We start from the raw sequence: 14,435 nt of genomic DNA, 5'->3' as shown, positions 1-14,435 counted from the left end.
CATGCTTTGCTATTCTTGTGGATACGATAAGGAATCAAGAATAAGAAAAAGAAAACCCATCATCTCTTGCTCTCTGTTCTTTGCAAACTATCTCGGTTAAGCTTATGTATTTGTAACTCGGAAGAAGAAGAAGATGGGTGGACTGGAATGTACATAGCTTCGAAACAGAGCTAAGCAGGATATGTGATAAATACGACTATGCGAGAGAGAGAGATGGGAGATAAGGTACTAGCAGGGACGTGGGTGGGAAGGGAGAGGGAGAGATAATTTTCATCACCTGTATGCAGGTATAAATAGGATTTTTTTGAGACTTCTGTGTGACAGCTGCTAATTGGACGGTGTAAAAGTAAATTTCCTGACTGGAAGCATCCCCCCAAAAAGTTAAACTCATCTTAATTAAATCTATAAAATATTACTATTTACAATTCAACTCATTTCAACATCCAAATCTAACCTTAACATTACATGTTTAGGTTTAACTTTAAGCTAATGAGCTATTTAATAGTTAAACAGACTTATGTCACGTACAAATTGAGTATGCAACTTCTATGCAAACCTTTTATAAAAAAGTATATCCAAAATATGTAAAAAATATGTATCAAATTTCCGTAGGAGACTGCTGTTGAAACCCCAATAAGATGAATAACTTAATCAAACGGGTATCAGATGTCAATCTCTCTCGTATCACTGCCATTATCTGTTGTCAGCATTGAACTAAGACCCGATAATTAAACGTACCAATCGTTCCATTCCAAACTATCCTGAGAAAGAATTTGAAGGGCTTTTTGAATCTTTGATTATGAAAGCATTTCCAAATAGCAGTAAGCTCATGGAAAAATCCTCGATAACACGTTTCATGATTCACGATAACAAAAAAAGAAAACTAAAAAGCATCCAACATCCAAGCAGAATCTAGCTATTCCTCCAGATGGTTTCAGATGTTGCTCATTCTCAGTCACGCTCACTTATGGCAGTCAAGTGCTCATCGATCTCCTCCATGGATAATACTCTGAAGACCAGATTCTCCTGCCTCACCACTCCAACCTATTCATAGGAAATTTAAAAAGCTTAATCAAAATCATTGTTGTCATCATCATCAGAAACTCGAGAACTCCCCATCTAACTCCCGTGGGGGGGATAACATGGAAGGGATATTCATACCTCAATCTCATTAGCTTTGAAATCCTCTTGTAGAACTGATTGCAAGGCTGAAATTGCAGTCTATAAATGGAAGCAATTGGAGACATTAGATCTAGAATAAGAATCTACCATTAGACACATTAACATGTCTGTGTTTGCCAAAAGGAAGAAATTTGCTTTGAGAGCCCATGAAAAATGTCTAATTTAAGAAATAACAACATTTTTTCTATTATTTTCATGTCATTAAGATAATAAGCAAAACATAACACAAAGAAATGAGACGTGTATCTTATATGGCACCTAATACAACTAAGAATGTGAAAAATTCAATGCCGTGTAGGAGAGTTTCACATGAAGGAAATGTAAGAATTTCCCAATCAATTTGTGAAAGGAAATATAAGAAATTCCCAATCAATTTGAAATTGCACAGAGCAATAATTCATATCATTACTGACCTAAACAAACGAGTGACCATTCAAAGGAAATGGTGTCCCCGAAAGAAACCATTTCTTCTACCCAATTTGAATACAAAAATAAGATAACGAACGGAAAGCACATATGGAATTTTTCAAAATCATATAATATGTCCTATTTTTTTTTCAACAATTAAAAAAAAAACATGTAATTTCACCTGAACAGTCTCCTCGTACGTAAATGCAGGATCATTCCTCATCTTCTTCTCCAAGAAATTAATTGCCTCCTGCTCTTTCAATCCAGCACTTGTGGCCTAATCATAGCATATCATGAAGAACTCATAGGGTTAAAAATCAATCTAATACTAATGAACTAGTAATATTGATTAATGCTCCAATAAAGCTACTAATAACAATGTCTATGAGAAAGCACTATAGAAATACATATAGCAATCCCATTACTGTACAAGTGAACATCACAAGCTCAATACTGCTCAATCTTTTCTGAGTGCGTTTAAATAACAGCAACTAACAGACTGCATCCATTTTTTCTTTTATAATTTTTAGTAAGTTATATGCTGCATTTAATATATAGATCGCATCTGCGATTACAAAATCTAATACATGTTCAGCTGATTGAACACTAACAATCATTTTATGATCATTCCTTGGATAAGCATCACAAGCAACAAAAGAAGGCCTTTACCATTATCTTGTATAACTCAACTGAATACCAATAAAATGAAGAGTGATGGTAAAAAAGTTGCTGACCGTGAAGCCATAAACTACATACACTTTTGATCCTTCATTTTATTTTTTCCAGATACATACAATAACATATTAGTCAGGTTAGACAGTTCAAGCATTATAAGAAAGAGGAGTAAAGATAATTTACTTATAAAAAAGAAAGAGTCTATAATTGCATTAACACATCAGGGAGGAGATGCGGTAGTTAGTTATGACTGTTTGAATCAGCCCTCAAAAAGAATGTTGTATTTCTTAATAAATGATTCGCTACAAAAGGATTTTTTTTAGTTTTAGTGAGCGTGTCACAATTAATTACTCCTATTTTTTTTTATTTCTTTTTTTGTAAAGACGAAGAAACAAATTCTATTTTCTCTCCTATCCTAATTACTACGGCGACGAAGAATCAAATTATCACTATATTTATTCATTTTTCTACTTCTTCTTCCAAGTGCAGGATAACCCTAAGGGGTTGCGGGTTTTTTTCTACCAATTGGGGCCCTATAGGTGAAGAAGTGTTGGAAAACAAACAACCCGCGAAGGGTGGGGGTGAAGACTTGCTAATACCTTGTGACCAAAGAAATGGCCTGCTGGGTCACATTTGTAGAGTCGAGGGCCATATTCATCATCAATACCCAAAACCATAGCGACTGCCAAAAGCAAAAAATGGAAATCACACGAGGGGGGAAGAAAAATCAGTAATAAAGCTGACAAATATAAAACAAATCCATAAAAGAAAAGGTATTATATTAAGTTTAATTAACACAAAATAATGCTAGATACAAGCCTAGGGCGTGCAAGTATCATGCAGTCCCTTTGAACATAAGTGGAACTCACCATAAAAAAATTGGATTTTTTTTCAAATGGGTCCCACTTTTTCAAAATGGACTATACAAGACTTGCACGCCCTGGGCCTACACAAATCATTTTCCTGACAATAACATCAAAGGGGTAAAAATTTTTACAGTCACAGAAAAGCCAGATACAAACCAACTCCGAGTGGTCTCATATAAGCATGTTGCGTGTAGACTTGTGATTTGTCAGCAATCCTAACATACAAAAAACTCGAAACATTAGTTAAAATCATTTTGAACTTACCTAGAATTACATACAATCTTCTGATTTCAGTGCTATAAACATATGCAAATATTCATGAAGAGAGGGGAACGACATGAAGAACACAGGATTACATATGCTTGAGAATCTGAAGAAAAATAAGGCCTTGTTTGGGTAATGAGATATTTTCAGATATTCTCAAAACTTCTCATAATCTCATTCCCAAACATCACTCAAACACAAAACACTTTTCAATTTCAAGTATTCAACTTTTTCATCTAATCAGTATCCAAACACAAAACCCAATACAACTTTACCAAACTTCCTAAATTTGGGAAAGTTAGATTCCCAAAAAACAAGATGATATGTTTAGGCGAGATTTTGTTCTTCTTTCCTAAATTTTCTTGATGAGCGACGCAATGCTGTCATCTAGTCTGAATACCTTGGTCAGTGATTCTTGTAATGGCTTAGACTTTCGACATATTTCTGGAGATTTATGGCTGTTTTTATTTGGTAAAAAATGTTCTCTTCTTCAGGTATTCCACCTGTGAGAATACTCGCTTCATAAATCAATGGCATTAGTTCATGTTTTGTGCTGAGAATTGATTCCTCCATTACTCCATGATAATGAATATATGCTTTTTGTCTTCTTACTAGAAAGTAACTTTCCCAAACTTCCAAACAAAACACAAAAAAAATACAACTTTTTTCAAATTTCAAAACAAAAATTATATTCAAACAAATTTTTAACTATATAATTTTTTATTCAACTTTCTCTCTCCCATTTTCAAAAATCCAATAAAATATCTTAACTCAAACCATTTCACTATTATTCACAAAATTCTGAAATATTCTTAGGGCATGTTTGGGAAGTGAGATGAGAAGAGAATTTTGTGAATAGTAGTGAAATGGTTTGTACCCCTGGAATTAGTTGGGACGCTGTTCTTGGGCACCCGATGCCAATAAAAAAAAGTAGTGAAATAGTTTGAATTAAGATGTTTTATTGAGTTTTGGGAAATGAGAGAGAAAAAGCTCAATAAAAATATTAGAAATTTAAAAAATTGTTTGAATATAGTTTTTTACTATTATTTTTGTTTTGAAATTTGAAAAAGTTGTATTGTTTTTTATGTTTTATTTGGAAGTTTGAGAAAGTTCTAATGATTAGATGAAAAAGTTGAAGATTTGAAATTAAAAAATGTTTTGTGTTTGAGTGATGTTTGGGAAGGAAATTATGAGAAGTTTTGAAATGAGATGAGATGTTCTCAACTCATCTCACTTCCCAAACATAGCCTTATGTCCAAAGGAGCCCTTGCAGTAACTAATACTAATAGAAAACTCCTAGCAGATGTTGTGGGGGTATTATGGGTGTATTGTCCTCGAAACCTCGATTAAAAACCCATAAGTTACCAGTTTACCCGAACAAGATTCTATTTGAATTACTGCACTCAATGAATATAGTTTATTGTGGAGATGACTAACTCCATACGTATAAAGTTGAGTAGTCGACTAATTAAAAACATACTGCAAGCTACAAATTAAAGAGTACTGGAAATAGAAGATTATACCACTTAGCCAATACATCCACAGGCATCTCATATCCATATTTGAAGTGAAACTCAGCTGCTTCGTTTCTTGCTTGTTGAACCAAGGTTCTCGCATCCGCTGAAAAATGGCATCCAAAAATTGTAACTGTTTAACTCATTGGAAAGAGAACTTCATAGAAAACATATATTCACATTATAACCAGAGAAAATGAAGCATATGTGAACCTCATACTGATAAAACTAGGGAGGATTAAATTCCACTTCTTTACATAGTTCTTAATATGACAAGGATAAATAAAGTTCCATCAACTTTTGCTTTGAAACGTTGTGCTACGTAATTAGCAGGTCCGATACAAGGGGAACATCTTTCAATTTCATTACATCATCATCCTTTCTCATTCTCAAATAAAAACATTAACTAGATGCCAATATATTGCTTATGCCTAACATAGAGTAATGGAGACATGTACTCAATAACTACAGGCTTATAAAAAAATACAAATCAAAACAACAGAACATATAGTCAGACGTTTTTTTTTTTTTATAAGTACATATGGTCAGACATGTTATCGTATCGAACTCTTTCCATTGCAATTTCGATGCATACAGGCTGTTTTGACTTTTATCAAGCTTTCATAAAAATAAATTGGAAAGGTTTAGATAGAAACTTGCTGCCTCACCAGTCATGCCAGTAGCCAACAACCCAAGATACTTAGTGATGGGAAAGAGATGCGTGACACTCGTCTGATCCAAAAGCTTGTCCTGTATAAAATTTCACATCATCAATTATAACTGTAGGTAAAACGGATTCTCAGTAGAATGAGTATCAGTTGCTCACCGGAACCTTCTTCTGAGTCACCACACAAACTGAGTCCTTGCCTCGTACACCAATCGAGGTAATTCCAGAAGCTTTTACAGCCTTAAAAGCATACTCTATTCATTCATTCAAAAGCAAACTCAGTAGAATATAACATCCTAATACGACAGATTATAATTTTTTATTTTGCTCATTTGAAGGCTCGCAGTTCTAAATTATTACAAATTGAGCTTAGACGCCATAAGGTGCCAAGAAAATGTACAAAATGGACACTACTGATTACTGAAACAAAGGAAGAAAATAGCATTCACCCCTCGAACAATGATTTATTTTTTATTGCTAGAATCGGGCGGGGGTGTGAATAACCAAAACTAGACATAACTATATTTTTTCTATTTTCCTATTCATTGGATATCCCGTTAACCAAACAAAAGGTTAACTCAGACCATTAAAAATGGCTTTTTAGTTCAATAATGACTCACGGAAAATGTGCTTTAAATTATTGGATAACAAAAAACAAATGCATAAATCGTAATTTAGCAAAGAATAGGTTTCATCAACAAACCATGCTCAGTGGAATTATCAATGGGGTATATATGATATTAAATACCAAACTGAGACTAAAGGACACAACTTAAAAATTTCTGGAGGTATGTTTTCAGTATCTGAGTAGCTAAAATAAGGCTCAAGATCGTAATTTCCCGTTATTTTCCTCTAACTTCCCAGCAACCAAATAAGGTTCAACTGAAATATAAATGGATCTGTGTCATTTTGCATACCTGACTGGAACAAATAGTGCAATTAATCACAACTCATTTCTACAACCAGTCCTACATCGGTAACAACCCCCAAAAGAACACTTACCTAAAAAAAAAAAATGGGTGTTTGAAATTATCAAAAGATGCGTTGTGTGTGATTTGAAGTTTATAAATTTGGAGGTAAAATACAGATGTTACTACAAAGCACGTACCCACTTGAAAGAGGCGGCCTTCGGGTGAGAAAATCGTGATGTGACGATCGTAGCCACCTCCGCTTCCACGACTCATTGCTTCGGACTCGTTTGGATTTGCTTTGATTCGTGTTTTGGGGGGTTTTTTTTTTGTGTACGGGACAGCCGAGAGAGTGAGAGACTGATTGGGAAAGATGAAGACAGAAGAATTGTAAAACCGGGCTTTCTTTCTCCCCAAGAACAAAGTTGCGACAAGTGGCGTTCCAAGACAATGGAAGCGATGTCGTTTCCTATTACTGAGCTGGGCCGGGCCTCACTATCAAAAATCCAGAAATTAAGCCGAAACGTTGAAAAGCCCTTAATTTCTGGCCCATTTAAATTATACGTGCTCCTTCGTATTCCGAGACTCCGAGTTCGTGGGCGCAATTAACACGACCACTGTCACATGTGACATGACTTGTCTATTTTTGGTTCAACGCATCAGACATACAGACAACTGGACAAAAAAGTCGGTACAAGGATCTAATCCGTTAACAATTACGAGGGCTCGGTTCGAATCGAACGTAATCCTTTCTCATTATTATAATTTTTATATAAAATATAATAAATAATTTATATTATAATATAAAATATAATATAGTATTATTTTATATGTGTTTTTTTTTAAGTTATTTTTTATATAGATTTTTTAATACTTTTTAATATTTTTAAAAAATAAAATAAATTTAAAACATCATTAAAAAAATATTTCCTTAATCAAAAAGTTAAAAAAAAATATTAAAAAATACTTCCTTAATCACAAAGTAAAATAAAAAATATTAAAAAATATTTTTTATTTTACTTCATGATTAAGAAAATAATTTTTAATAATATTATAATTTTTTTTATTTTTTTACAATATTTAAAATTGTTAAAAAAATATAAAAAAACACATAGAAGTACATTGCTAGACCCAGCGGGAGCTCCCAACGGGAGCCTCCAGCGGGACATCTATCATTTTCCATAATTTAATTTTTTTAAATTACAAAACAATAATATTATTAAAAAATTAATATATTTTACTTAATTTTTAACTTTCATCTCATCTTAATTCACTACCTATTTGCCTTTTTATATTTATAATGAAATTTATAATATGTCCAATCATATTAAGTCATATAATTTTATAAACTAATGAAACTTGTCGTAATATATAGGGGTGGGCAACAGTGTACTTGCTACCCTGCCTCCATCCGGCCCGCCCCACTGAGAGAAGGACCAACGGGGGGTTTGGGGGCAGGATCACTATTTTTTTTATATTTATATATATAAATAAATATATTTGATATACATATATACAATTTATTAAAAACTTAAAATTGTATTCAAGTTATTGAATTTACTTGATCTCCTAAATCAACGTTTATATTGGAGGCCACATGCCAATGTGGGGGGTGGGATGGATGACATTTTGTCCCCTGCTCCCGCCTGACGAGGGTGGGGGAAAAAATCCCTCCCCCGCATGGTGCAGGGAGGATCCCCACCCTGTACTATGCAGATAGCACCCCTAATAGTACATGATATTATAAGTTTTTTTGTTCTATAAAATAGATATAAGGCATCACATTTAATTATGTTGATTTGTAAATTTTATTATTTTTTTTAAAAAAATCTCTTTATATATATCTAGTACTCTCCTAAAATAAATTGGGTAATGTTTCAATGACTCCACCAATTGCCAATAATAGAATTGAGATCAACTAAAAGATTTTCATGTAAGTGCTTTAGGTCCTATTTAGATTTAGAATTGATCTCAACTCATTTTATTTAATTATTATAATTTTTTCAAATTTTCACACAAAATATAATAAACAATTCAACTTTTTTATATCTCAAAACAATAATAATATTAAAAAATAATATTTTATTCAACTTTTAACTTTCATTTCAACTCATCTCATTTCAACTCGCTATTCAATCCTCACTAAGCGTTTTTGGTACCATAACATCTTAACAAAATGTTTTGAAAGAAATTTTCCCAATGATTACAAAATAAAAAGGAAAACTTCACCCCCACCGTGTGGGGTAGGGAGGAAAACTTTCTTCTTCTTTTTTATTTTTTATCATTGTGTGTTTGACAAAATAAAGTATTTTAGAAACGGTTGATACAAAGAATCTAGAAATGCTATCTAGTTTTCACACATATTAGAAGACTATGCAATGCCTAAAATAATTTTTAGCTATCACAACATTAAAATAAAAATATTAATTTCCAACTCTTTTTCATAACTATTTTACATCAACATTAAAAGTAGTATTAAAAAATCAAAATTAAAAATTAATAAAATAAGATAATTATATTAATTAGTTAAGAAATGAGTTCTAAAATATTTATAAATACGTCATTACTCTTTTTCAAAATATTTTCCAGTGGAAGGGAAAAGACTGGCGTCATTCATTTTTACAAAAAAATTTATCTCATTTTATATTATTTAATCATTATAATTTTTTTAAATTTTTATAAAAAAATTAACTTAAAAAATATATTTTAATAATATTTTATTTATTTTTTAACTTTTAACTTTAATCCAATTTGAAAAACAAATTAGGCTTAAAAGTTGTGTAGGTGGCTGACACATGCAACCAACGTCGTGAAATCTACAGAACATGTTGTCACATTTTTTCAAAAGTTTTGTGTGTAGTCGAACATCAATGCTAAACGGTCTAATTTGGTGGCGCGTGCATTTTTAATTATGAGAACGGCTGCTTAAAATTTTGATATTAATCTGAATTGAGTTGAATTAAATTAAGATGATAAAATATTATTAGAATATTATTTTTTAATATAATTATTATTTTAAAATTTTAAAAAATTGAATTATCTATTATATTTTATATTGAGATTTGAAAAAATTGTAATAATAAATTGAGATGAGTTTAACTTTCAAACGAAGTCTAATTGTTAATAAGTCGTGAAATAGGTAAGGATGGTGTGAAATTTAAAAAAAAAAAAAAACTAACGTTAATTATTAAAAAATTAATTTTTTTATATAAATTTTATATTTATTTATTTAAAAAATTTATATAATATTTATATACTTCACCAATATCGTTTGTCATCGTAAAAAAGCAAACCGTTAGTGTAGAATGTATGTCGTGCATCTCCTTTTGACGAATTCCCGACCCTCCAAACCTTGTGCTCTCAAAGTCCAAATCCATGTCCTTGCCAAGATCCGTCGGTGGATACTTGTTTGAACTTTAGAAGCGCACCACCGGATGACCCTTCCATGGGGAACACTGTGGTCTACATCGTACCCGATTAATAGGATTTTGACCGCTCTTCGAACCCTTTTTTGAGAAAGATAGTGACTTATTAGTCTACTTTATTACAATCCATTTATTATCTAAATGTATTATAAGTTTTTTTATTTTTTTATTATTTTTTAAAATTATTTTTTAATATCCTTAATCATTAAAAAAAATTAAAAAAATATATAACTTTATTAATATATATTTTCTTAATTATTAAGTAAAATAAAAAATTTTAAAAAAAATTAAATATAAAAAAATTAATAAATAAATAATAATAAGACAGTAACCCATCATTATTCTTATGAAAAATCCATTGGATTAGCGGCCGATGCTAGTAATAATAATGCCACCGCACTTTACGCTATTCATGTCCCCTAAGCTCACACCATTGTAGACTTATAGTGGTGGAATCTAGCCTATAGGCTTCAAGACTTCAGCCACGTACTGTACACGAGTGATTATCCGACACTTCACTTTCATTGCATTTTGTTAATGTAGTACTATATTATGGGAAATATTTTAGCTAGAAGGTTCTTATATAAAAATAATTTTATAAATGAATATAATTTGATGTAATTTTTTAGATTATAAAATTATTTTTATTATACAATAAATTTAACAGATCAGATGATATTATCAATTTATAAAATTATTTTGTATAATCAATTTTTAGATGTAACAATACTCTTATATTATTATCTACTAATTATTATATTTAAGGATACGTGAATAATATCACACAGAGAATGCAATTTATATAATCTTGAGTTTAAGGACAAGCTTGTAAGTCAGATGAGATAAAAAATTTGTAAATAATAGTGAAATAGTCTGAATTAATATTTTATAGGATTTTAGGAAAGAAGAAAGAAAAAATTGAATAAAAAATATTATAAAATTAAAATATTGTTAGAATATAATTTTTAATATAATTTTTATTTGGAGATTTGGAAAAGTTGATTTTTTTATTTATTTTGTGTTTGAAAGTTTGAGAAAGTTGTAATGATTAATTTGAAAAAAATTGTAATAATTAATTTGAAAATATTTGTATTTAAATGATATTTCAGAATAAAATGAGATGAGATGAAAATTTTAAAATTGAAACTCTATCCAAATAAGCCCTTAGTTTTTAAAAACTAGTGCGTTTACTGTAAGATCAAAATAATCATAACAAAATTCAAATGTATCGGGATTTTATATTAATTATATGTCAATAAACAAACTTATACGAATTTTCGTGAGAAAATAGTTTAAAATATATTGGACCTTACTACTCTCTAGTCCAGTATGTATTGCTGAGCGTGACCTCTAGCCTAATTATATATATATATTTTTTTCTTATAAACATTTTTTAAATATTTTTAAATATTTCAAATAAATACACAGATACATTGACAGTCATTTGTTTAACTATCAACAAAAAAAAAATAAAAAATAAAAAAAATAAAATACATGAACGTTCAAACTCAAGAGATCAAATAAGGGAGCAAACTAGTATATTCTAAACCTGTTATACATGAGACACGTATGTCAGAATGAGACGCAAACAATATATGTTGAAAAAATAGCATATGAGAATAATAGAGTAAACAATTAAGATGTAAAACTATTATCCATCCATTCAAAAAATACAAAAAATGTTATTCCTGACACTAATACACAATGACAACATCATTGTTGTGATAGATGCCTATTGGTTATAAATATTTAAATTTAAAAAATTATATTATAACTTTTAATAAATATTATCACATTAACAATGTCGTTTGTGTTATGATGGGATGTCGCAACTAGCATTACTGAAAAGTAATCACACTGTGCATCTTAGCAGGGACGGAACTTAAAAATCTAGTTTGAAGGACTAAATTAAGAAAAAATAATTTTGGGAGGCTAAATATTAATTTTTATATAGTCTACTTTATAAAAATATATTTTAAAACCTAATTTTTATTAAATTTTAAAAATTTTGGGAGTCAAAAACCCCCAAGCCTTAAGGTAGTTCCACCCCTACACCTTAGCATCCTAAGATAATAAGAGATCTTTCTCAAATTATTATAACTTGAGGATCTCAAAAGACAAAAGGAGCTAGATGCTTAAAAGTAGTTTCTATAACATTTATTATTAATTAAATACTATTTAAAATATTTATATAGATAACAAAAAATATTATAAACAATATTTCATGTATTTTTTTTCTTTCTCATTTGAGACAAATGAAATTCTCAAGTGAAAAATATTTTTTACCCTTCTTGTCAACTAGTCTCAAAGTGAAGGTGAACTTTGATAATAGAAAATTTAACAACTTAAATTATTAAATTGACACGGTGTACCATTAAATTATATAAATTGAGATGCTATTCATTAAGCTGAATAAAAAATAGTTAATGTAGCATAATATTGAAAGTCGAATCTTAAAGAATAGTGTAAAATGACGATTCTTAATAGTTTGAAAATACATTTTACCAATTTTAATAATTTACGGTGCAAACTGTAAAATCCATGCAATTTATAAGTGTAAAATCCATGCATTCCTACGATGCTAGACATCTCTATGGTCATTTTAATATTACTTTTTAGGAATAAAAACTAAACGAAAGTTTGTAAATAAATCAATTAAATAGATAAAAGGAGAATAGTGGGACCCGTCGCTTGATTACTTTGACTAAATTTAGTAAAGTCTGATAACCAAGATTAGATGACTTTCAGTTTATGCCATTCTTCTATCCAAATATCCTCCAAAGGCCCCATAAAAAAATAATTAGAGTGACTTAAAACAATTAATTAGGCCCATTTCATTTTAACTGTAGAATTCTCGTTTCCTAAGAAATAAAGAAAGTCATTCGATACACAAAAAGAAGATGTAACTAGGATTTTAGGGTTTAGGTTTTAGAGAATAGCACTTAAGGTTTATAGGTTTAGGGTTTTAAGGATTTAGGATTTGAGGGTTGAGTCTTTGTGCTTCTAGGCTTTATGATATAGGGTTTTAAGGTTTAGGGTTGAGTGTTTAGGGTTTACAGTGTTTGGGTTTAAGTTTTAGGGTTTCCAGTTTAGGGTTTTAAAGTTTAGGCTTATAGGGTTTAGGGTTTCAACTTTTAGGATTTTGGGTTTCGGGTTTTAGGTTTTACAATTTTATCATTTAGGGTTTAGGGTTTAAAGTTTTATGGTTTTGCGTTTTTGGCTATAGTGCTTGGGGTTTAGGGTTTTGTCTTTTAGGGCTTTTCGTTTTCGGGCTTCAGGGTTATAAGGTTTATGTGTTAGGGTTTAGAGTTTTGATAGTTTGGAGTTAGGATTTAGGATTTTAGGTTTTAGGGTTAAACATTAGGGTTTTGGGTTATAGGGTTTGGGGACTAGGATGTTAGGATTTAGGTGGGGTTTGGTTTGGTAGTTGAGTTGACTCACTATGTACGGAGAACTTGTTTTCTATCCAAATGCTTGAATTGAAATGTTAAAGATGGTTTCAAGGATATCTCTATCCCTCATCTCACATAACAACGAAACAACATTTCTAATCAAAATTTTTTTCTCATTATGAAATTGTTGTCTAACTTCTCTACAGAAAGGTGAGAAATTGTTGTCTCATTGTCAATCCAAAAGGATACAGATGTATTAATTACTATTACTTATTTATAAATAAAAGTCAATTATTACAAACACTATACAATGATTGGTGGGACCCACAATTATCAAATCTTCAAAAATTTATAACCATCTCATCTCACTTCCTAATCAAAACACACAAAATTTTAAAAACCATCCCATCTTATCTCAAGTCAACAATCTCACTACTATTCACAAATCATCTCAACTCACTTTATTAAACTTAGGGTTTTTGGGTTTAGGAATTAAGGTTTAGGGATTTAGGGTTTAGTGTTTAAATTTTTAAGGTTTACGGTTTAGCATTTAGGTTTTAGGGTTTAAGGTTATAGGGTTTAAGGTTTGAGGGTTCAGAGTTTTAGGGTTTAGGGTTTAGGTTTTGGATTTTAGGGTTTAGTGCTTAGGGTTTTGGGTTTTGGGTTTATGGTTGTGGGGTTTGGGGTTTAAGGATTTAGGGTTTAGGGTTTAGGGTTTTGGATTTTAGGGTTTATGGTTTTTGGGTTTAGGGTTTAGGATTTTGGCTTTAGGCTTTTGGCTTTAGGCTTTAAGGGTTTATGGTTTGGGTTTTGGGGTTTAGTGTTTAAGTTTTGGGGTTTAGGTTTTAGGGTTTAATGGTTTAGGGTTTTGTGTTTGGGGGTTATGGTTTAGGGTTTATGGTGTTTTAGGGTTTCAGGTTTTAGAGTTTGAGGGTTTTAGGATTTAGGGTTTAAGGTTTTAGGATTTCGACTTTAGGGTTTCAACTTTAGGGTTTCGGCTTTAGGGTTTAGTGGTTTAGGGTTTTTGGGGTTTAGGGTTTGGGGTTTAGGGTTCAGGATTTAGGTTGTATGGGTTTATGGCTGGGTGTTTGGGGCATTGGTGGGAATATGTGACGCAACCTGTAAGCCAACACA

General features: G+C 30.8%; 1 protein-coding gene across 1 annotated transcript; it reads right to left on the bottom strand.

The window, feature by feature from the left end:
- Window positions 1-769: 769 nt before the first annotated feature.
- On the bottom strand, window positions 770-6,921 carry LOC121247184 (proteasome subunit alpha type-6-like). Its single transcript, XM_041145535.1, has 9 exons — window positions 6,685-6,921; window positions 5,736-5,830; window positions 5,578-5,659; window positions 4,919-5,015; window positions 3,288-3,346; window positions 2,865-2,947; window positions 1,772-1,867; window positions 1,162-1,221; window positions 770-1,044 (listed from the first exon to the last, which is right to left on the bottom strand). The coding sequence occupies exons 1-9, from the start codon at window positions 6,758-6,760 to the stop codon at window positions 952-954; spliced, it is 741 nt and encodes a 246-aa protein (XP_041001469.1). The 5' UTR covers window positions 6,761-6,921; the 3' UTR covers window positions 770-951.
- Window positions 6,922-14,435: the final 7,514 nt, after the last annotated feature.

Source organism: Juglans microcarpa x Juglans regia, chromosome 1S, assembly GCF_004785595.1.
Source record: "Juglans microcarpa x Juglans regia isolate MS1-56 chromosome 1S, Jm3101_v1.0, whole genome shotgun sequence".
Taxonomy (NCBI): Eukaryota; Viridiplantae; Streptophyta; class Magnoliopsida; order Fagales; family Juglandaceae; genus Juglans; species Juglans microcarpa x Juglans regia.
The sequence above is the reverse complement of the archived record's forward strand: the minus strand, read 5'-3'. Positions and strand labels throughout refer to the sequence as shown.

Excerpts from the sequence above, each read along its gene's own strand:
- LOC121247184 (XM_041145535.1), bottom strand. The coding sequence starts at position 6,760 with ATGAGTCGTGGAAGCGGAGGTGGCTACGATCGTCACATCACGATTTTC. Across the intron at positions 5,831-6,684 it reads AGGCCGCCTCTTTCAAGTGG|AGTATGCTTTTAAGGCTGTA; the intron begins GTACGTGCTTTG and ends ATGAATGAATAG. Across the intron at positions 1,868-2,864 it reads GCCATTTCTTTGGTCACAAG|GCCACAAGTGCTGGATTGAA; the intron begins GTATTAGCAAGT and ends TGCTATGATTAG.